The 22,370-nt window shown below is 38.4% G+C and overlaps 2 protein-coding genes across 2 annotated transcripts; both read right to left on the bottom strand.

The window, feature by feature from the left end:
- Positions 1–6,765: 6,765 nt before the first annotated feature.
- Positions 6,766–7,323, bottom strand: LOC137952666 (uncharacterized). Its single transcript, XM_068799732.1, has one exon. It carries the CDS (start codon positions 7,321–7,323, stop codon positions 6,766–6,768), a length of 558 nt encoding a protein of 185 aa, XP_068655833.1.
- Positions 7,324–18,659: 11,336 nt separating this feature from the next.
- Positions 18,660–19,874, bottom strand: LOC137952667 (uncharacterized mitochondrial protein AtMg00810-like). The gene has a single exon (XM_068799733.1). It carries the CDS (start codon positions 19,872–19,874, stop codon positions 18,660–18,662), a length of 1,215 nt encoding a protein of 404 aa, XP_068655834.1.
- Positions 19,875–22,370: the final 2,496 nt, after the last annotated feature.

Raw genomic sequence — 22,370 nt, forward strand, 5'->3', positions numbered from 1 at the left:
ATTATTGTAGGCTTTGTTTAATTTCACAATATTATTATTTTTATTATTTATTTATTTATTTTATATATAGTTTTCTTCTTTTTAAAAAATTACAAGATTATGTTAAATTGAATGGGCCATGTACTAATGTGGCCTGGGGGACAAATCAGGGATACGAGGACGAGCTAAGAAGGACTAGGAGAGTAAAGGAGGGTTAAGACGGCTAACTGGGAGGAATGTTGTGGGGTCAGAGGAGAATTTTTCCTCCAAAACATATGACTTGGCGGCTACTTGATACTGAAGCAATCGAATTCCATCAAGGGGGGGTTAGTCCCCCAAATGGATTTTTGAAGTTCAAGTTCATGTCCAACATGAAGATCATGTCAGTCATGTACATAAAAATCATCTTCGCACTTGGTGTTAGTGTTGACGACTTTATATGCACTGGAAAACAGTTTCCAGTGTTAGTGCCCCAACATGAGAAAAACATTAAAAACAAGAGAATCCCTAGACCCTTACAGTACACTTAATTACAACATAATTCTTAAACCCCAAATTAGGTAAAACAACTATTATTACTACACGAATAAGTTATTTAATGTATAATTAAATATATTAATATATGTACTAATTGAATTAGATATTTTATTGTGCATTAATATGGTAATTACATAAGCCAATGAAATATGCACATGATTAATTACAAATAATAAATAAATAATGTTATAAATAACAAAAACGAAAGTAATACATTGAGTTATTAATTTATTATTAACATATGATATACTTTAACCTAAAAATAAATAATTTAAGAGAAAACATTGATCTAATTAGAACTTTAACACACTATATATTTGTACATAATATATTTTACATATTATTAATTAATAATATATTATTATTTACTGCATAGAAAAAATGAGGCCTTAGATTATTTCAAAACCTTCAAATTGGAGGTAGAAAATGCCACAGGAAAAAAGATCAAAACATTGCACACCGACAGAGGTGGAGAGTATTGTTCGGAGTTATTCTCTGAATTTTGCAAGTCAAACGGGATTATCCATATGTTTAGCATACCTTATATACCTGAACAGAATGGTATTGCTGAAAGGAGAAATCGAACCTTACTAGAGATGGTAAGATCTATGATGGCACTTGCAAATTTGCCAATATTCTTTTGGGGCGAAGCATTATTGACAACTACCTATATCTCAAATAGAGTGCCTTCAAAGTCGGTTGAGAAAACACCTTTTGAGGTATGGTCAGGCAAAACTCCTAGTCTTAACCATTTTAAAGTATCGGGATGTGTTGCTCATGTTTTAAAACTTGATCCTAAGGACAAATTGAAGGCTAAGACTCGAAGATGTTTATTCGTTGGGTACTCTGAACATTCGAAAGGATATAGGTTATATGATCCCAAGGAGAAGGTGATTATTGAAAGTAGACATGTGAAATTCATTGAGGATAGATTTGATTGTGATGAAGATTTAGGTATGAAGTCTCACTTGGAAGAATGTGTTGAAAGGTCTTATTCTGAATCTCCTTCTAATATAGAGAATTCCACCCAAATGGATATTCGAAGGGGGACTAGAGAAAGAAAACCTAGTCAACTCTTATCATCTTCAGATTATTATACCTATGCTGGAGAAACTTATGAAAGAACAAGGTTGAATAAAGATGTTACTGATCCTGATACTTACGAGGAAGTACTCCTTGATGTAGATTCCGACAAGTGGAAGTCGGCAATGGAAGAAGAGATGGACTCTATGTATAAAAATGAAGTTTGGAAACTTGTTGATTCTCCTACATCGGTTAAGCCCATTAAGTGCAAGTGGATTTTTACAAGGAAGAGAAATGTTGAAGGTACAGTTGAAAGATTCAAAGCTCATCTTGTTGCCAAGGGTTTTACTCAACAATACGGGATTGATTATGATGAAACATTCTCTCCTGTTGCAAGAATACAGTCTATTAGAGCTCTCCTGGCATTGGTAGCATATTATGACTATGAGTTGTTCCAAAGAGATGTTAAAACCGCTTTTCTAAATGGAAATTTGGATGAGAAGATTTATATGGAACAACCACGTGGATTTGTTAGACCTGGAACTGAAGCAAAAGTGTATAAGTTGGACAAGTCTATTTACGGTTTGAAACAAGCCTCAAGATTATGAAATATCAAGTTCAATGAAGCAATTACAGCGTATGGTTTTACTCATAATCCAGAAGATCACTATGTTTAGATAAAAACAGTGGGAGATCGCATTGTTTTTCTTACTTTATACGTAGATGATATTTTATTAGCCGGGAATGATATTCAGTTACTCCAAGGTATAAAGACATGGTTGTTTCAGACATTTGATATGAAAGACCTTGGGGAAGCTTCTTATATTCTTGGCATTAAAATTCTACGGGATAGATCTTTACGAAAATTGAGTTTGTCTCAAGAGAAGTATATCGACACTCTTCTGGATCGGTTTCACATGTCTAACTGTATACAAGGTAAAGTACCTTATGATAGCACTAAAAAGATGAGGCAGGTGGATTGTCCTTCTCGCCTCAAAGATAAGTTGGACGAATCTAAGTATCCATACGCTTCTACTGTGGGGAATTTTATGTATGCTCTTATATGTACAAGACCTGATCTTGCTTATGCTATTGGGATTCTTAGCCGGTTTCAGGCTAATCTAGGTTTCACTCACTGGGAAGGGGTAAAATGGGTAATACGCTATCTAAAAAGAACAAAGTCATATGCTTTGACTTATCAAGCAAACAAGTTGGAATTGGTTGGTTATTCTGACTCAAATTATCAAGGATGTGTTGATACCCGAAAGTCTACTTCTGGTTTTATCTTTATGTTTGGAGGAGGTGCTATCTCTTGGAAAAGCAAGAAGCAAGACTATGTCGCGCAATCAACCATGGAGGCAGAATATGTGGCTATGAACTTAGCTACAAGGGAGGTTGTCTATCTTAGCAAATTCTTGCGAAGTCTTCTAGTGGTAGACTGTGTGGAACGACCTATTCCTCTCTTTTGTGATAATGAATCTGCTATTGCTATCACGAAAGATTCGAAGTGTCACTCTAAGCCTAAACATATCGAAGGGAATACCACTACATACGAGACATGATGAGGAAGGAGGAAGTTGTTATTTATAAGATATCTTCTCCGGCTAACTTAGCTGATCCACTAACCAAGTGTCTTCCCGTGACCAGTGTCACTTTCCATGTGGGGAACATGGGTTTGATTTTTTTATAATTGATGAGACCAAGTGGGAGAACATTGTTTTTGTATGCATTGTGGTCTCAATGATTTGTAATACTATGTATGTCATGACATTATAATTTATATTCTATGGAATGATTTTGAAAGAATGCATATGTTTTTGTGAGATAATATGAGTACTCAGTGTATGCCTTGAGATTCAGCTTCCCTATTAGGTATGCACTTGTACGTGTATATATGAGGGTCTCAATAGGGCATGACGGTTGAGTCTCTAAATTGTCCAGGCCAATGGGACTGCATAGGCACATTTTCCTTTACAGCTAATACTCATGCTGGTATAGAGCTTTACCCTGAGCTCCTCAGGTACTGAGTATGCTATGGACAGTGAAATGCCTTGATGTCCAGCTTTTCTATTAGGTATATACTTGTATGTATATACGGAAGGGTCTCAATAGGAAGGTAGGGTTGGATGTCTAAATTATTCAGGCCTATGGTACTGATTAGGCACAGTTACCTTAGTGGCTAATACTCAAACTGGTACAGAGCTTTACCCTGAGTTCAGGTCCGAGTATGCTATGAATGGAGACCGCTGAACGGGCAAATTTGACAAGTATGGATTTGGTTTATTCCCCAGCCTTGGATAGCTAAGATATATATTGTGTAGGCCCCGGTTAACTACACATGTATATTAAGGTGTTTAAGGTAATGCATATGGTCATGGTATGATTTTATGTGTCAAGATTGATTTTTTATGTTTTTTCGAAAATCGGAATTTGAAATGGATTTGAAACCAAGTGGAAGTTTGTTGGAATTATGGTTTCAAATATATTTTTTATAAAATAAAATTACCATGATTCATATGGTGTGGGGCCCACTTCTAGATGCTTTGTCATTAGATGTTCAGTATAGGGAATAATGGCCAGCACATCCCCCTGTAGAGGTAGATTAAATGGGTGCATTGACTTAGTGGACACATCCCTTGGGAATAAGGAGATGTGTCTTTCTTGAGGGGATGTATCTCTCCTGAGAGGATGTATCTCTTCTAAGAGGATGTGTCCTTATGAATAGTCATTAGTGTCACACCCTTTGAAAATCTATAAATTCCTCCACGGTCTTACAAGTGAGGCTAAGGCTATTTGCACACCCAGTCTGGCTGAACGGGAGCAAGCTTATCACTTGTAAACGAATTATCAAAGATTATCTTGTGCACTTCAAGTTCTATTTATATTCTTCAAGATGAAAGGTACGCTCTCTTTATTCTTATTATTTTAATTCTATGATATATGTATGACTCTCATGATAAGAAAAATTATGGAGGATTTAATATTTATTTCTATGATGTTTATTTTATTATTATTAGACATCAAGTTTAACACCACCTGAGAGGGGTAGAACTTCGGCGGCATGGCGGCAGATGACTTCGGGATTGAATGCCGCGTTGGCCAGTTCCATTAACATTTATGGCCCCTTTGGAAGAAAGCCCATGCTACTTTCTGTAGAAAGGCCATTATAAGTTCGAGATGCTGGGAGATGGGCTCCAAACTCGATCATCCACATTCATTGATGGAATGTGTGGTAGGTGTACTGAGACCGACACAATCAGACTTCCGTGAACCCGTAAACATTGCAAGACTAAATGGTTAGCATGAATGAAATGGCTGAGATAGTGCTCAGTTTTGAGAATAAGAATCTTCCGTCCATCTCATTCCTGGCTAGAGGGTGTTAGAGGACGCAAGAGTTCTACCAGACTTGCCCGACAAGGAACCGAATACAGACAAGAGATGATTGACCCAATCAATCACCACTCGCCATCTTTACCGTCTTCCAGTTCATGCCATGGGATATTAAGCCTTTTTTCTATATTTTATACTTGAGAGGATCAAAGAAGTCCATGACCAAGCACTGAGAAGGAGTGGAAATCCTTGTTTACTTGTCATCACTACGTGCTCCGGCTCTCCTTCCTGTGTCTCCAGCGAAGTCTCCGCCGTGAAAGCCCAAAACCAAATCAGAACCTCCCGAAGATAAATTCTCTACGAAGTGTGAACGAGTCCTTTGGGTAATGCCACAAACTACGACTTGATTGGCTTCTCCTTACTATGTTTACATCCTTCATCTTTTATTTGTGGCTTTTTTTTCTCTTATATTTTGCTGTTTTAGTTCTCATACTCAATGCTCAACAGCTGAGGATGTAGTTCCTCTCCTGTTTTCCATTTTTTCTTCATGAAGACTCCACTATGTTAATCTTCTTCTTGGATCATATGTCTCTTCAAGTTTCACTTTTCAGATGATAGAGATAAAGGGTAAGGGAGATACCAGATAACTACGACACATAGCTGAAGAGTTGTACATGCTACGGATCTTTGTTGTAAAGCTAAAAATATTTGTTAATTCATCAATGAAAAACACTAGAGTTTATTACTTTTTTCTTCTCTTTAATATCGTCTATATCAGAGTTGTTGTTTTCTCTCTTGTAAACTTAAAACCAGGCCGTTGTTTCCGTGAAAAGAGCAAATTACAGGTGTGAGTCGCTGCCAAGTCATGGGTTTTAAATCTAAGAGTGTGTTTATGCCAATAACAAATCAGTAATAGGCAACCACTTTAGTGTGTGATGCATATATAGAAAAATGGAAGCACAACAACTATAAAATTAAAAATCAACAAAACTAATTATATAATTAGTTCAAGTAATTTGAAGGAGCAATTTCAGTCGATATTACCATTGTAAAAAAATTCCTTATACAAAAAATGGATGAAGGTAATTTATATGAGTATATGTGGGGAGTGACTTAGTGTACGTGGTACTTTGGAGAGTGACTAAGGCTAATCGAACTAGTGTTCAGCAGGGTAGCTAGATTGACTAGACTGGTTTGACTGATGGGAGAGGGTAAGGTTTGTTAGAGGATTAGTTGGACTAGGGTTAGGTGGGATGGCTTCACTAGTTAGGAATGTGGAATGGGGCGAGTGCACGACTGATCCAGTGCGAAAAAATATTTGGTATGAAACATGTGAAAAGAGCTGATCGGATGGCTGAGATAGTCGTTGATTGGATGGCTGAGATAATTGTTGATCATGATTGGACAACTGAGATAATAGTTTCACACCAAATGATTTTTCGTATTGAATCTGCCCTCAGGGTGAGTGATGGCTAAGTAACTGGAAATTAAGATATAGTGATGGTCAATGTGTGGCTTGTTTGAGGGACATTTTGTTTCTTCTACAAGTCTTTGGCTGCATGTTGATCCACAAGGACTATTGGCAAACGATTTTCGTGCTACAACCTTTTGGCTCAATTGGATTGTAACGACTAAGTCGATCCGACTGACTTTGCCCACACAGGGGCATTGTCCTACTCTTCTAGCCAACCTCCACAAACAAGATGAGCTGGTTTGGGCTACTAATTAGATGGATCACTAGTTGAAACAAGGAGAGTTAAAGTAGGAGATAAATTCTCAATTTCAAGAATTTAATTTAAGTAAATTTAAAGTATGATTTTTTTGTTTACTAATCTTTAAAAGTATAATTTGGTATGCTAATCCTTTAAAAAAAAGTGCACAGAAGAGAAGAGAATTCTAGTAGCCAAAGATGTTGAGAAGGGAGACTCTTGTTTGAATCAAACGCCTTTGCACAAGATTCAGTCCAACCTCGAGGCCTTGGATGCCGTCAAGGAAGACAATCAATTGTTCTTGGGCATTCTGCACTTGTTCGCTATCTTTCTCTAATTTATGGCTGTAGAGAACTGAAAGAAAAGCATGCAACCTCTCCAGATCATTCATTTTCTCTGCTTTCTCCTCGCACACAACTCGCCTAGATCCGATCCATTTGAGAACAATAGATGATCTCTTCATGGAGCTTGGATTTGAGGCAAAAACGAAGGACAAAATCTGTTCCAAGATACAGATGGCAATGGACCTTGCTTCCCTTAGCACAGTCATCACCTCAACAAGGTGTAATAGAGATTCCTCAGAAAGAGAAGAGAAGTCAAGTTTTTGTGTCTTCATGGCTTTTAGGCACTTGGTTCTCTTGTGTTTGATTTTCTTTGTCAATGATATGTAACCGTTGATATCTTTCTGTAATATACATGTCTTAGGTTGGCCTCTTCTATGCTGAGCCAACTGAAGATCTTTCATTGCGTCAGTCATCTAAAAAATAACATCTCTTGCAATACTACACAAGTCTAGTAATCTTAGAGACTCATCCAACACATCATCAACGTATTTATTCTTGAATAGCTAGATACTTAATGTCAATATGCATACTATGACTTCAAATCTTATTGTTCTTAGCCAAAAATACTGTAGTTAAATTATCGCAGTAAATCCTCAATGACTTGGAAATTGTGTCAACAATTTCAAACCCAGAAATAAAACTCCTCAACCATATAGCTTGTGATGTCGCTTCAAAACATGATACAAACTTTGCTTCTGTGGTAGAAGTAACAATCAAAGATTATTTTTCACTTCTCCAAGAAATGGCCCCTCCAACTAATAAGAAGACATATCCTGATGTCGATTTTCTCATGTCAAGGAAACCAAAAAAAATAGGAATTTAAAAATCCAATCAATTTTTTATGAGCAGATCACCAATATGTAAGCTTTTAGTCCTTAGTCCTTTAAAGATATAGCATGACTTTCTTTGTAGTTCTCCAATGGTCCAAACTTGGGTTATTTTGATATCTGCATAATATTCCAATTGCGTATGCAATGTCAGGTCTTATGCAAACCTGAGTATACATTAAACTCCAACCACGGAAGCATAAGGAATGTTTTTCAATTTTTAGATGGACGATAAACAAAAGTGACGTATCAGCCGCATTGAAAGCGAAATTAGGCGAAGCTTGGTCGCCCTAGATGGAGAAGCAATTGACGGAGAGCAGTCTCATGCAATGCCCTCCATTTTAGGAATGTGGAAGTCTACATCCGGTGAGAGCTCGATGTCAGCGCACACAACACCGCTCTCGACATCTCTCTGTTGAGGATCATGTGTGCGCAGTGGAATCCTGCATCCCTCGAGAGCTTGATGCGGGCACACACAGTGCCTCTCTTGGCGTCTCTCTGTTGAGGATCAACCGTGCACAGTGGTGATCTGCTCTCTATATTACACATTTTATTTTCTCTTGAAAAACAAAGCAGAAGGCATGTGTGGTGGTCCAGCTGAAGCGTAGGAAGATCCATCAGGAGTTCGATGCCGGAGGTACCAAATGTGCCCTCTGTTCATTATCCTTCCTCTCCTAACGGGGAGGAGGTGGACGTTGCTTTGTGAAACCAACCTCATGTGTAGGCCATGCATCACATTGCTCGGCTTGGAAGGGGTGTGCCATATGGATGTAGGACAACCCAAACTCTCCATTTAACTAAAAGACAACGCGATTCTTAAAACCATGGTTGTTTCCAGCAATGGAATCCAGAGCTTCAGATAGAAACAAGGATCGACCCAAAATGCTCACAAATTTCTCTTTTTTTTCCAGAAAATTTAATGGAATCTAAAACTAGACAAAAGATATGATACCAAATCAAAGAAATATTTCTTAATATATCATGAATTTTAGAAAATTTGAAAGCAGAAGCCCAAGCATATACCTCCAGCCATAGCAATCAGATTTTAGGAATTTTCAGAAACGCTTGTCAAGTCTATCCAAAGCTTTAATCCATGCAATTGATGGAGATAACATAAACTTTTTTCTAGACCAAATATCCTCTTTTCACTGTTTGTGAAAACTTCATATCAAACTTTTTAAAGACTCTTATCCATCAAAAGAGGAGTTTTAAGTAATTGGCATTTAAACAATTGTCCCACTATCCCTACATCTAAGGGAAAACTACTTAATAATGGGTCAACTAAAAGGATGTGTTCTAACAATAATCACATAATTCAATTGGCAGAGGAGTGAGATTATTTATGTTCTCAATCACGATCACAACAACTCGTTGTGAAATGACTATATAAAATATTTAATTGTGAATTGAACTTCCTCCCCAGGTCTGGAAATAACTATCGACCACTTGACTGACAAAAATATGACATGCCCCATCATGTGCTCTACCAAAAGCCGCCACCATGTCTAGTCTGCTTGCTCGCCTTTTACTTGGCACCCTCTCGATCCGAAATGTCATGGAATGGTTTTGCTAAACTATCAACATCGTGGGAAAACTCATCAGAATTTGCTTAATTTTTGCACTGCTCCAAGAGCTTCTAGTCCACCATGAGAACAAAACAAGTATAATTATGTGACGTTGGACCAAAAACTTCTCATGAAGGAGAAAAAAATCACTTATCTTCTTGTTGAGCCTTTTTTTCACCAACACAAATACACGATGTTTGATAAAAACTCCTTAATCACCACCTTAATGTCGAGATCCGGAACTCAATGCTCTGATATTGTGTTAGATTTAGGATCCCATGATAATGTCCTCGAGAAATGGGTGAGAGAGAGAGAGAGAGGGAGAGAGGGAGAGAGAGAGAGAGAGGAGAGGAAGAAGAGGAGAAGAAAGGAGAGGAAGAAGGAAGAGAAGAGGGAAGAATAGAGAAGGCTAAAGAGAGATGGAGCTCGAGAAAGCTTGGGAGAAGAGAGAAAGGCTAGGGACGAATTTAGAGAAGAGGGGAAGACTTGATGCTCTACCCCTTACCTTGAGCCTCTATTTATAATTTATGAGAGGGTGTTACAATGCCTATAATGTCCTTAGGGCCACAAGCTTTCAAAAGGAATAGACATAAGTAAACATACATCATCTTACATAATTACTCCTTTCTGTCATCCTTATGAGAAGAGCACTTATTTACTTTTTTATACCACCTCCTTGATGTGGGCATGCATATTACCATGATGCCATTTGAGATGTCTTCCAATAGAACCAAATATGACATCATCACATAAATTTGAACGATAATCAAGTCTTGATCATGGTTCTTACTTCTTAGTAAATAGAGTCTTATATACGTATCCTCTGTTATAGCCATTCTTTTCTAAGAGTTTGTCTAACCTTTTATACCACGCTCTTGGAGTTTGCTTTAACCCATACAATGCTATATGTAATTTGTATACATGGTCAATCTTACTCACATCTTTAAATCCTTTGGGTTGTTCAATACACCTCTTCTTGTATTTACCCATTTAAAAATTCACTATTTACTTCCATTTGGTACAACTTGAATTTCAAGTGACAAGCATAGGCTAGGAGGATTCAAATTGCCTCTTGTCTTGCCATAGGTGCACAAGTTTCTTCAAAATCTATATCTGCTTCTTGGTTATATCCTTTGGCAACTAATCTAACCGGTGCTTCTCACTACTTGATTTTCTTTATTCGCTTTGTTCCTAAAGACCCATTTTAACTAGAGTCCAAACTTTATTTCTTTAAAATTGATCATGTCTTGTCTTCAGAGCAATGCCTAAACCCACTACCTAAAAAGTTTAGGAGTGTGCCCAACATCAAGCTTGAGTCAAGTCTTTTATTTTTCACCCAAGAGGTTACCCTTAAAAAGTGAATAGTCTCTTTGTTATGCTCTAAAGTTTGACACTTTTTCTGCCTTTAAAATTGGGTGGAGTGTGTTTCAAACTATAACCATTTTTACTGGTGTATGGAGCTTTGTCGCAAAACTAGGAGTGATTTTCTTCTCCCATATGGTGTTTTGTCCAAGTTGGGTCTCTATGTCCTTTTTATCCCCAACTTGAGGGGGAAGAAGCAGAAGAAGAAGTACAAGAAAGAGGTATTTTGTTTCACATGTTGTGGTAATTTTTATGTGACAAAAATATTCAAGAATGGGCAGCATAAAAGTTGAAGTTTTTGCATCTGTGAAGAATTTTTTTCAACAAAAGAAAATTGAAGACCAAGAATCCTTTTCATTGTAAGTTGAAGTTATAAACTTCAACTTCAGGGGGAGTATTGAAGAGCATGTATGGAAGAGTCTTACATGACTCTCACATAAAGAAGTCTCACTGAGCGAATATTAATATGGTGGAGTCTTACATTAGTCTCATAGGAGGAGGTCTCGAGTAAAACTGTTTTAGCTATGTTAGTTTTCTATTTATATTTAGTTGCTCAATTGCTCTAGGACTTATCTTTTAGCGTTTAAATTTGGGTATAACTAAGATAAGGGTAGTTTAATTAAAATTGGATTCTACTTGTTTCCTCTATTATAAATAGAGGCTCATTGTACTCAAATTACATCAAATCAATGAAAATTTTCTTTTCTCCAAAAATTCAACAAAGACCAACATATCCATGCCGTCCATGGAACTGAATGACTTCCTAGGCATGACTTTTTATGGGGATGACCATGTATATCAAGGAGAACTGGCGGGTCAACCTTCATCTCGATTGCCCTCAGAACATCCCAGATGCCATCTTACTTGTATTCAGGCCACAGGTGGGAAGTTCATATGAGGTCAAGATCAAAGACCTCATGATGGCTCAGTGAGTAGTTATGGAGATCGTGACACTCATTCTGAATCCAAGGAAGGGGACGTACTCATGCGCTAATACCACTTTCTTGAGGCAATCTCTAATATTCAATGGAATTTTGCTAAAAAATTTAACCCCTCTTTATGCAATCAAATAAATAGATTAATTTTGGAAGCAATAGAGTTCACAAATAAGCAAAAAAAAAAAGACAAAAAAAAAAATTAACGCAAAAAACTCTTTGATTTGAAAAGAAAAACCACGAGACTTAGTCTAGTAAAAATCTCCAATATATCAAATAATGGGTTATAACAATCTCTCTAGTGGCTATAAAGTTGCTCAAAACATACCAGCAATCCTTCACTTTACAAGTGAATGTCAATAGAAAATGCAATGAATAATCTCACTAGAATTCACATAGTAACTAGAGAAAAATTAGATTTTCTTTACAATGAATTGCATCTCCAATAATTTTAGACACTTCCATTCCCCCTAAAACTCTGTCTCAATCTTATTTCTTCTCTCCTTGGCTCTTTTTTTATTTCTCTGTTTTTCTCCTTGTTTTCTTTTCTGGCTTTTTACACTTCCATTGCACGTCTCTCCTTTTTGTTGGCCGTTCCACTTCTCCATGTTCCCGTTTTAATTCTATTCCTTTTTTTTGTCAAAAAGGTTGAAGCAACAAAGCTAACGCGCTGAACAAGGTCCGGTGACATTCTTCCGGCTGCTTGCTACCGAAGCAATCGAATTCCATCAAATAAAGATTGACTCTTCCGGTTCAACTGCACCATTCTCTCCACACGCAAATAGATCCATATAAATCTAATCCAGATGTCCCCAATTTTCTTAACAGAGACAAGCCCAAGAAAACGAAGTGCTCATGGCTTTTTAGTCTTTCATTTTCAGCTGCTTTGGCCTCTCTTACTCCTAGCTCTCCGCCGCGGAACCCACTGAGAGATGGGGTGGTTTCGATTTCTCATTACCATCCTCTCGACTCCCATATCCGATCAAAATCCGGTGTTCCCATTGTAGATTGACTCTTCCGGTTCAACTGCACCATTCTCTCCACACGCAAACAGATCCATATAAATCCAATCCAGATGTCCCCAATTTTCTTAACAGAGACAAGCCCAAGAAAACGAAGTGCTCATGGTTTTTTCGTCTTTCATTTTCAGCTGCTTTGGCCTCTCTTACTCCTAGCTCTCCGCCGCGGAACCCACTGAGAGATGGGGTTTCGATTTCTCATTACCATCCTGTCGACTCCCATATCCGATCAAAATCCGGAGTTCCCATTGTAGTTTCCCACTTCCCAGTCAATGCTCGGCTCTCTCTTCTGTGAATTTTAAGAGGAGGCGGCATGAGCTGAAACACCCAGATAACTGATTCGTTCTTCTCTTTGATGTATACACTACATACTAGTTCGAAGTTTCTGTTTCTTAGTTTTTTTTTTTTTTTTTTGTTGGTAGGGTAATGAATCTCCATTTCTGTTGGTCTATTTTCTGCATGAGCTCCTCTCCTCGTCTCAGCGGGTCTGCATGATTTTTCTTCTTAGGATCTTTTCTCATGGATTGAGCTAATTTTGTCTTTTATTTTTTATGCTTCGTATTAATATCAAAGAATTAGCAAAACAGTCTTTCTTGGTGAAGAAGCAAAGATGTATTTGAGAGTCAATGATAGGAGTGGGCACAGGTCGGGTCAGGATTGATTTTACCCAAACCCGAACCTGATCCCTAACCCAAAAATCCGAAGCCATGAAAATCCAAATCATCAAACCTGACCATGACCCAATTACCATCTTCGTAACCCGTCCCCGCCCCATCCCCTTAAAACCCGACTCCGATGCCTACCCCCGGTGAATGAACAAGTAATAAGGGGTTATCACATAAAACACTATTTTTTTTTTTTTTGTAAATAAACGATTGCGATCAGATTCTCCGAGTTTTGTCTGGATGAAGACAGAAAGAAAGAAACGAAGTGAAATGCCAAAATGTGACGTTGTGGGATTCCAACAGATGCAGATATTCGTGGACTCTTTCTCGACATTTCCTCGAACAATCATCATCTTTTAAACATCCGCCCGGTGCCTTGAATCTCTCAAGTTGCCAAAATGGACTTTCAAGGATGTCAAGAGACTTGTCCAGCAAGGTACCCAACCTTCAGAGAAGGGACGGTTGGGATATGAAGTATTTTTCTATATTTATACCTGAGCAGAGTGTTGCAGCCCAACACACAAAGGAAAAACAGTTCCCAGCTAGTGAACTTCATGGCTCTCTTCTCCTCGCTGTTCACCTGCTTTGGTTCTCCTTCCCGTGTCTCCGGCATAGAGACTCCGCCGAGAAAGCTCAAAACCAAATCGGCACTTTCCGAAGACCCGGTGCCGAATTCCCACTTCCCTCTCAACTCCCACATCAGATCAAAATCGGGTGCTCCCATCCCACTTACTTATTTTCCTGTCAACGCCAATTTCTCTCGATTGTAAACAATTCTCTTGTTCTTCTTTTTCGGTGAGTCAGAAGATTTATTTCATTGAAATTTGATTGTATTGGACGAGATTTATAGGAGATTACGGTCTATAAAAGCCTGGAATGGTTCATTCGATTCTAAGAAACGGACAGGAATCCCGATGAACCGGCTCAGGTAATCAGACATGCAAGGAAGGGACTGGGATGGAAGATGCTGCTGTAGTATATGTATTTATTTTTGCTATTTGTTGTGTTTTTAAATGGGAAGCTCGTGTATGTGATCGGATGCACATGTATCAATAATCCAAGTTCTATTCTTAGAATTTATAGAGAATATTGATGCTTTATTGATAATACCTGGATGGGCAACATTTGTCGGAGGTAGCTGTTGATTTTGTTCTATGGATGTTACCATAGCTTCCCATCAATCTTTTTACATGGTCTTTTTTATAAATCCCACCACTCTGGATAACCAATAATCTCGTAACAATACTGTTGTGAATGAACTTTTTCTTCGCAGTGAGTGCATACCCGGTTGTTAGCTTTTCCAGAGGATAAGAGTGTTTTGATTGTTTGATGATCCTTGTCGAATTTGGTTGACCAGCATAGCCAAGGTCTCAAAGATTGGATGATAGCTCCCCATTGTCTGTCTTTATTGATATTTTGTTATGACATATGCATATATATGTACTCTCCAAATCAAGTTTGGGTCTTTTCGCAAGATTTCTCCCCGAACCTGATCAAACTTAGAGTCAAGCCCATTGAGAAAAATATGAACTCGAAGCCTGGCCATCGCAGAGTGCAACTGGATTTTCCCTTCGACTATTCCTGCTTGAGATATAGTTCTATGATCAATCTCCTAGAAAATAGCAACCAGTTCATTATAGTATGTTGATAATGGTCTACCATTTTATTTAGTAGAAAAAACATCTCTTGTTCAACTCAAATAGACAGGTCTCGTTTGATCCATCATAAAATATTTTTATACGGCTTCCCATATATCCTTGGCGGTGGAGAAGAGAATAATAAATCGCTGCATTAGCGACGGACTCATTGAGTCAATAAGCCAGCTTTTCACTCTTTGATTTTCTGTAATTCATGCACTAAAATTGGGATTTCCAGATTCTTGTTTTTTCATTTCTCCGGTGAGGTATCTAGATTTGTTGCGAGCACCAATACGCATCTCTATGAGCTTAGACCATAATGGGTAATTGGTCTCATAATGGATGATTCCAGTTGGAAAGGAAAAATTATCCTAGTGTACGATAATTTGTGGTGGTGGTGCTGGGAACAATTCGGTTGATGCGTCTGTAGTGGTAGCCATCAAATTCTGTCACTGGGTTGGCCTAATATTTTTTTCCTAGACCGGTCTACTTCCTGTTCTGGGTTGAAACGGTTTGGTCCGATCAGAATTCGGGTCCCAATCCGAGTTTGGGTCGCTATACGAGAGAAAAAAAATTGGGACCTAAGTTAACACAATTAATTTTTTCCTCGTACCAGTGTCTTCGTCTTCGGCAACTACTTGATTTTTTTCGCAATAGCAGAGGCGACAACAGTGCGCCTCCTTCTTCGCCAGGTTGATGGTGTAATCGTCGGCGACGTTTGAAAGTTCCGTTGGAGTGGGCGGTTTGGTGTTACGGCGACGAACGAAGAAAGGAACGCAACAATGACTTCTTCGTTCACGGCGACGACAGAGCGTCGTTGGTTTTTTTTAAGCGGTCGTCAGCGACATTCAGAAATAAAGTTGGCTTCACTGCGACTAAAGAGCAGACCTGCTCTAGTTTTTTTTTCCAGCGACATAGTGGCTGCTCAACTGTTCGGCTACGGGATAGAGTCAGTGCTTTGTTCTTCGATGACAGGAGAATGATTCTCCTACTCTGATATCATGTCAAACAGAAAGCTTCAAAGAATGTTTTTCGATGATTTATTCTTCTCCTAGCGGAGGTTATTTAACATACATTACATCCTAATTTTAAGTCTAATTTAGATCCTAAAATCAGGGAAAAGAATCACGAAAACAAATCGTTTCCTATAATCACGATAACAAATTTACAGACAACTCATTACAGTTTTATTCACAAATATAAAGATAATAATAGAGATAAAGATAATTAATGATTAAATTAGAGACAAATAGATAAAGATAAAAATAAACATAGTTATAAATATAAAGATAATGATAGAGATAAAGATAACTAGTGATTTAATTAGAGACAGACTCAAATTCAACCACTAGTTATCTTTATCTCTATCATTATCTTGATATTTATCACTATGTTTATCTTTATCTCTATCAGATTGATCCGAAGAAAAGAACAAAAAGAGTCTAACCCTAGAGTTTTTTACATAAGGGGGGTTAGTCTACATTTACAATTATAACTTCAACTTCAATATCAAGGAAGCTTCTCCCCTAATTTATGAGAGGGTGTTGCTATGCTTTGATGGGGTCAATGTCCGTCTCCTAGGGGAGGAAGTTCGACTTGATCCAACTTAGTTTAGGAGAGGATGGATCAACCCCTCATTCCTATTAGGGTGGGGATGGGTTGAGGGAATTTTTTTTTATAGATTTAGCGAAATTTTACCCTTTGTAGTACAAAGTTACTTTTTAAAATAATTGTAGAGAATTATTGTAGGCTTTGTTTAATTTCACAATATTATTATTTTTATTATTTTTATTTATTTTATATATAGTTTTATATTTTAAAAAAAAATCACAAGATTATGTTAAATTGAATGGGCCATGTACTAATGTGGCCTGGGGGACAAATCAGGGATACGAGGACAAGCAAAGATGGAATAAGAGAGTAGAGGGTGAAGACGGCTAACAGGGAGGCATGTTGTGGGTCAGAGGAGAATTTTTTCTCCAAAACATATGACCTGGCGGCTGCTTGATACCGAAGCAATCGAATTCCATCAAATAAAGATCAACCGCACCATTCTTTCTCCACTAGAAAACGAGTGCTCATGGCTTTTTCGTCTTTCGTTTTCAGCTGCTTTGACCTCTCTTACTCCGAGCTCTCCGCCGCGGAACCCACTGAGAGCACTCCGCCAAAAGAATCGGAAACCAAACAGGAACACGTTGATGGTTTTTCGATTTCTTATAACCCCCCCTCGACTCCCATATCCGATCAAAATCCAGTGTTCCCATTGTAGTTTCCCACTTCCCAGTCAATGCTCGGCTCTCTCTTCTGTGAATTTCAGGAGGAGGCGGCCTGAGCTGAAACACCCAGATAACTGATTCGTTCTTCTCTTTGATGTATAGACTACATACTAGTTTGAAGTTTCTGTTTCTTTGTTTTGTTTTTTGGTTGGTAGGGTAATGAATCTTAAAATTTTTTATAAACAAACGATCGCGATCAGATTCTCCGAGTTTGACTGGACGAAGACAGAGAGAAAGAAACGAAGTGAAATGCCAAAAGGTGACGTTGTGGGATTCCAACAGATGCAGATATTCGTGGACTCTTTCTCTACATTTCCTCGAACAATCATCGTCTGTTAGCATCCACCCGGTGCCTTGAATCTCTCAATGTGCCAAAATGGACTTTCAATGAGACTTGCCCAGCAAGGTACCGAACCTTCAGAGAAGTGACGATTGGGATATGAACTATTTTTCTATATTTATACCTGAGCAGAGTGTAGCAAACAAGTCCATAACCAAACACACAAAGGAAAAACAGTTCCAAGCTATTGGACGTCATGGCTCTCTTCTCCTCGTTGGTCACTTGCTTTGGTTCTCCTTCCCGTGTCTCCGGCGAAGAGTCTCCGCCGAGAAAGCCCAAAACCAAATCGGCACCTCCCAAAGACCCAGTGCCGAATTCCCACTTCCCTCTCAACTCGCACATCAGATCAAAATCGGGCGCTCCAATCCCACTTAACTTATTTTCCTGTCAACACCAATTTCTCTCGACTGTAAACAATTCTCTTGTTCTTCTTTTTCGGTGAGTCAGAAGATTTATTTCATTCAGATTTGATTGTATTGGACGAGATTGTTGGGAGAATACGGTGTATAAAAGCTCGGAATGGTTCGTTGGATTCCAAGAGACGGACTGGAATTCCGATGAACCGGCTTAGGTAATCAGAGATGAAAGGGAAGGGCTGGGATGGAAGATGCTTCTGTAGTATATATTTATATTTGCCATTTGTTGTAAGAAATCATGTAATAGATCAGCTACTGCCTACTGGCTTCCATCTTTTTAAACATAATTCAGGGGCTTTTGATTAAGTCTGGGGCTCGCCTTTTGGCGGAGACAGAGTTGGTTTAGTTTAGTTTCTCACGCAGGATTCCGCGTAGTCTGTGTTGGCGTGAGTTCCTCCAATGGAGGACTTCTTCGGGATAGATTTTACGGAAAGTGTACATGGTATAAGAGCGGGAATAAGTGGGAATAACCTGTTATATTAGAACCTCAAACGGATAAAGAGCTGTTGAGCTCTGTCGTCGTGGAGGCCGAGTCGAGAAGACGAACCAGTGAATCAAATTGTTTTCTCATTCATACCTTTACAAAATATAACAGAGGGTTTTATACAATGAAGAGGGGTAAAATAGTAAAAATATAAATATTACATAATAATGAAATAATGAATTAACTAAATAATGGATTACATTCTTCCCCGTCAATGTGGCTTGTAAATGTCCTTAACAGCCATCTTGGACAACAAAGAAAAAAGGTGGGTAGAAGGGAGAGGTTTAGTAAACATGTTGGCTAACTCGTACTGAGAACGAATGGGAAGTAACTTGAGGACTCCCGAAGTAACCCGTTCACGAACAAAATGACAATCTATCTCAATATGTTTGGTGCGCTCATGGAATGTAGGGTTAGAAGCAATATGTATCGCAGCTTGATTGTCGCAGTATAATAGCGCAGGAGAGTCAACTTTGACTTGAAAATCTTGAAGAAGTTGTTGTAACCAAATAAGTTCACTGGCAGTGGAAGAAAGAACTCTATATTTAGCCTCGACGGAGGAGCAGGAAACGGTGGTATGCTTTTTGGCCTTCCAAGAGACTAAAAAATCACCAATAAATATGCAAAAACCGGTAGTAGATCGGCGAGAATCAAGACAGGAGCCCCAATCAGCATCAGAAAAGGCCTTTAAAAGAACTGGAGCACAAACATTAGAGTAAGCACGCATCTGCAAGGAAGAAGTAGAGGAAAACAATAACCCTTGGCCAGAACTGTTCTTGAGATAACGAAGCAGGTGATGCACTGCCTTGAGATACGGAAGACGGGGTTGGCCCACGAATTGAGTAAGCTTGTGAACAGAAAAAGTAATATCGGGGCGAGATAAAGTGAGGTAAAGAAGTTTCCCAACAAGCCGCCTATAATGGGTTATATCAGGAAGGAGGTCACTGTCAGTGGCATTTAAACAAAGTTTGGGATCCATGGGAATAGAAGTTGGTTTACAAGCCAAGTAACTTGTGTCTTCAAGTAATTGTAAGGTGTAGTGGAGTTGGGAAAGCACTATACCTTGCTTGGATTGAGCAATATCAAGACCAAGAAAGTGTTTGAGACAACCAAGATCCTTGAGCTTAAACTGAGTATGCAAAAAGTGTTTGAGCTCAGTAATAGCGTGAGAGGAAGGACCAGCAAGGGTGATATCGTCCACATAAACCAATAGGGCGACAAAGGAGAAGCCATGACCTTTTTTGAAAAGAGAGTAATCGGATTTCGATTGAAGAAAACCAAAAGTGATTAAAACGTGAGAAAATTTTGAGTACCATTGGCACGAAGCCTGTTTGAGACCATAAAGGGACTTGTGAAGCTTGCAAACTAGTTTGTTGTAAGAGGAAGAGGACTCCCCCTGTCGAAGGTAGCCAAGAGGGAGATCCATATAGATTTCCTCAAAAAGATCACCATGTAAAAAGGCGTTATTGACATCAAGTTGAGCTAGATGCCAACCATGGGAGGCAACAAGAGCAAGAAGAACCTTCACAATTACTAATTTGGCTACTGGTGAAAAAATGTCAACAAAATCCAAACCTTCTGGTTGGGTATAGCCTTTAGCCACCAAACGTTATAATTTATGAAATCTGGTTTCCGCCCAAAATTGCCAATCATCCATATGAATTAAACGTCGGGGTTCGAACCCTCCACGTTTCCCCCCTCTCTCGTTCTCTTCTCATTTTTATTTTTTTTCCTTCTCTTCCGCACCCCCTCTCTCGACTCCCTGTGCCCCCCGAGGTCTCTGCTTCCTCTCTTCTCTCGGACTCGCTCTCTGGTCTCCGTCTCTTGGTCTCTTCTTCTTTTCATTTTTTCACACTCTCTCCTGCATCCCCTCTCTCGTCTCCTGCGCCCCCGAGGTCTCTTCTCCCTCTCTTCTCTCTCTCTCTCTCTCTCTCTCTCTCTTTCTCTCTCTCTCTCTCTCTCTCTTCTCCCTTTCGGCCTCCCACTACCTTCTCCCTCTTGCTATTCTCTTTTCCCCCAAAATACCTTTCTATTTCGTTTGATTTCTCCCATTTCGAATTCGATTTTCTTCAATTTTGACATTTGGGCATCGATTGTTGATTAGGCATCGATTTGCCCATTCTCCTTCAATTTCACCCTTCGGCTTCGATTTTCCCAAAATTTTAGAAGGTATGACTAAACCCTAATTTTTTTCAATTAAATTAGTGTTGTATTTGATTTAATAATTTGGGGTTATTTGTGCATAATTGTGGGATTTAGGGTTACAGTTTAGGGTCTAAATGCTTGATTAGGGTTAGGGTTTGTTTTTAGGGTTTCTTGCTCGATATTTAAGGGTTCTGAAATTAGGGTTTAGGGTTTAGGATTAAAGATTTATGGTAATTTTAGGGTTTAGGTTACGGAATTAATGTTTTTTTCAAATTTTTTTAGGGTTTAGGTTTATTGGGTGATAGGATTTAGGGTTTAGGGTTAGGGGCTTTTTGGGTTTTTTAGGTCTAGGGTTTTTTAGGTTTAGGGTATGGAATTAGGGTTTAGGGTTTAAGGTTTAGGGGTTTTAAGGTTTAGGGGGTCGAGGGTTTAGGGTTTTAAGTTTTAGAATTAGTGTTTAGGGTTTAGTGTTTAGGAGGTGATAGGGTTTAGGGTTTAGGGAGTTTAGGGTTTTATGGTCTAGGGTTTATTAAGGTTTTTTTTTTTGTCCAGTTCAAACAAGGCTGTGTCGCATACACAGGCATCCATTAAGCCTAAAGAGGGCGATATTGAAAGAGATTGGATCAAAGCTTTCAGGGAAATCCTGGACCTGTCTGTAGACTTGAAGTTTCGCGCTCCTCTATGGTTGGATACGCCAAGTAAGAAGGTCATGTTTACGGAGATGAGAGTGGAAGAGCCGGTCGAGTGGATTAAATATTGTGCAACAAACTATTTGTAATGCGTTTTAAGTACACTATCTTCTTTTGGAATATTGTTATGTATTAGGTATGATGTGAATTATGACGTTGCAAAACTTATTAGTATGGTTAATAGTTTTATTTTATATGATTGTTGTATTAATATATTGTATGGATGAATATGGTGGATGAGTATGGATGTGGACAATTAAATGGATATGGTTGCGTAGGGATGTGATTGAAGGTAGGATGTGGGAATGTGGATGAATATGGTTGTGTACAGGTGTGGTTGCAAATAGGTTATGATTGAAAATTGATGTTTATTTGTGTTTATGACATTTAGGCGATTGAATTTGTAGATTTCCGTAGACATTATGACAGACGAAGAAAAAATTGCAACTAATATTGCATTCACAATTGGCAGAAATACTTATTAGTAGAGGGTTTTTATCGGCCACAAAGACCATCTCAGTTGAAGAACAACTTGCATATTTCCTCCTAACTATTGGTCAACAACAATCTTATAGTATCACAGTAGAGATGTTTGATAGATCGAACTGGACCATAAGTAGGTATTTTAACAAGGTGTTGGATGCAATCCTCAATCTTCACTTTGATTACATCATATGGCCTTCGAAACGCACACACTTGAAGATTTTAATCAGTTCAATGTTTTATTTGTACTTCAAGGTAACATTACTTCTTCTAAGTAAACAATTTTAGATTAATATACAAAGTTAGTCAATATTAATTGAAAATGTATAATTAGGATTGTATTGGGGCTATTGATGGAACTCATATCAAAAAAAATATTCCACTTGAAGAACAACAAAAGTTATGGAATAGAAAGGGCAATCTCTCACAAAATGTGATGGCAACATGTTCATTTGACATGCAATTCACTTATGTACTTGATGGATGAGAATGATTAGCAACTGACTCCCGTGTACTGAAAGACGCATTAACTCGCCGAGATAAAATCTTTGTACCAGAAGGTAAATAATATATTTTTATGCAGTCATTTTTATCTATTTATCTTC

Source organism: Aristolochia californica, unplaced genomic scaffold (genome assembly GCF_029961685.1).
Source record: "Aristolochia californica isolate CCGP_79_NKW_82.1479 unplaced genomic scaffold, dmAriCali1.0.hap1 SCAF_16, whole genome shotgun sequence".
NCBI lineage: Eukaryota > Viridiplantae > Streptophyta > Magnoliopsida > Piperales > Aristolochiaceae > Aristolochia > Aristolochia californica.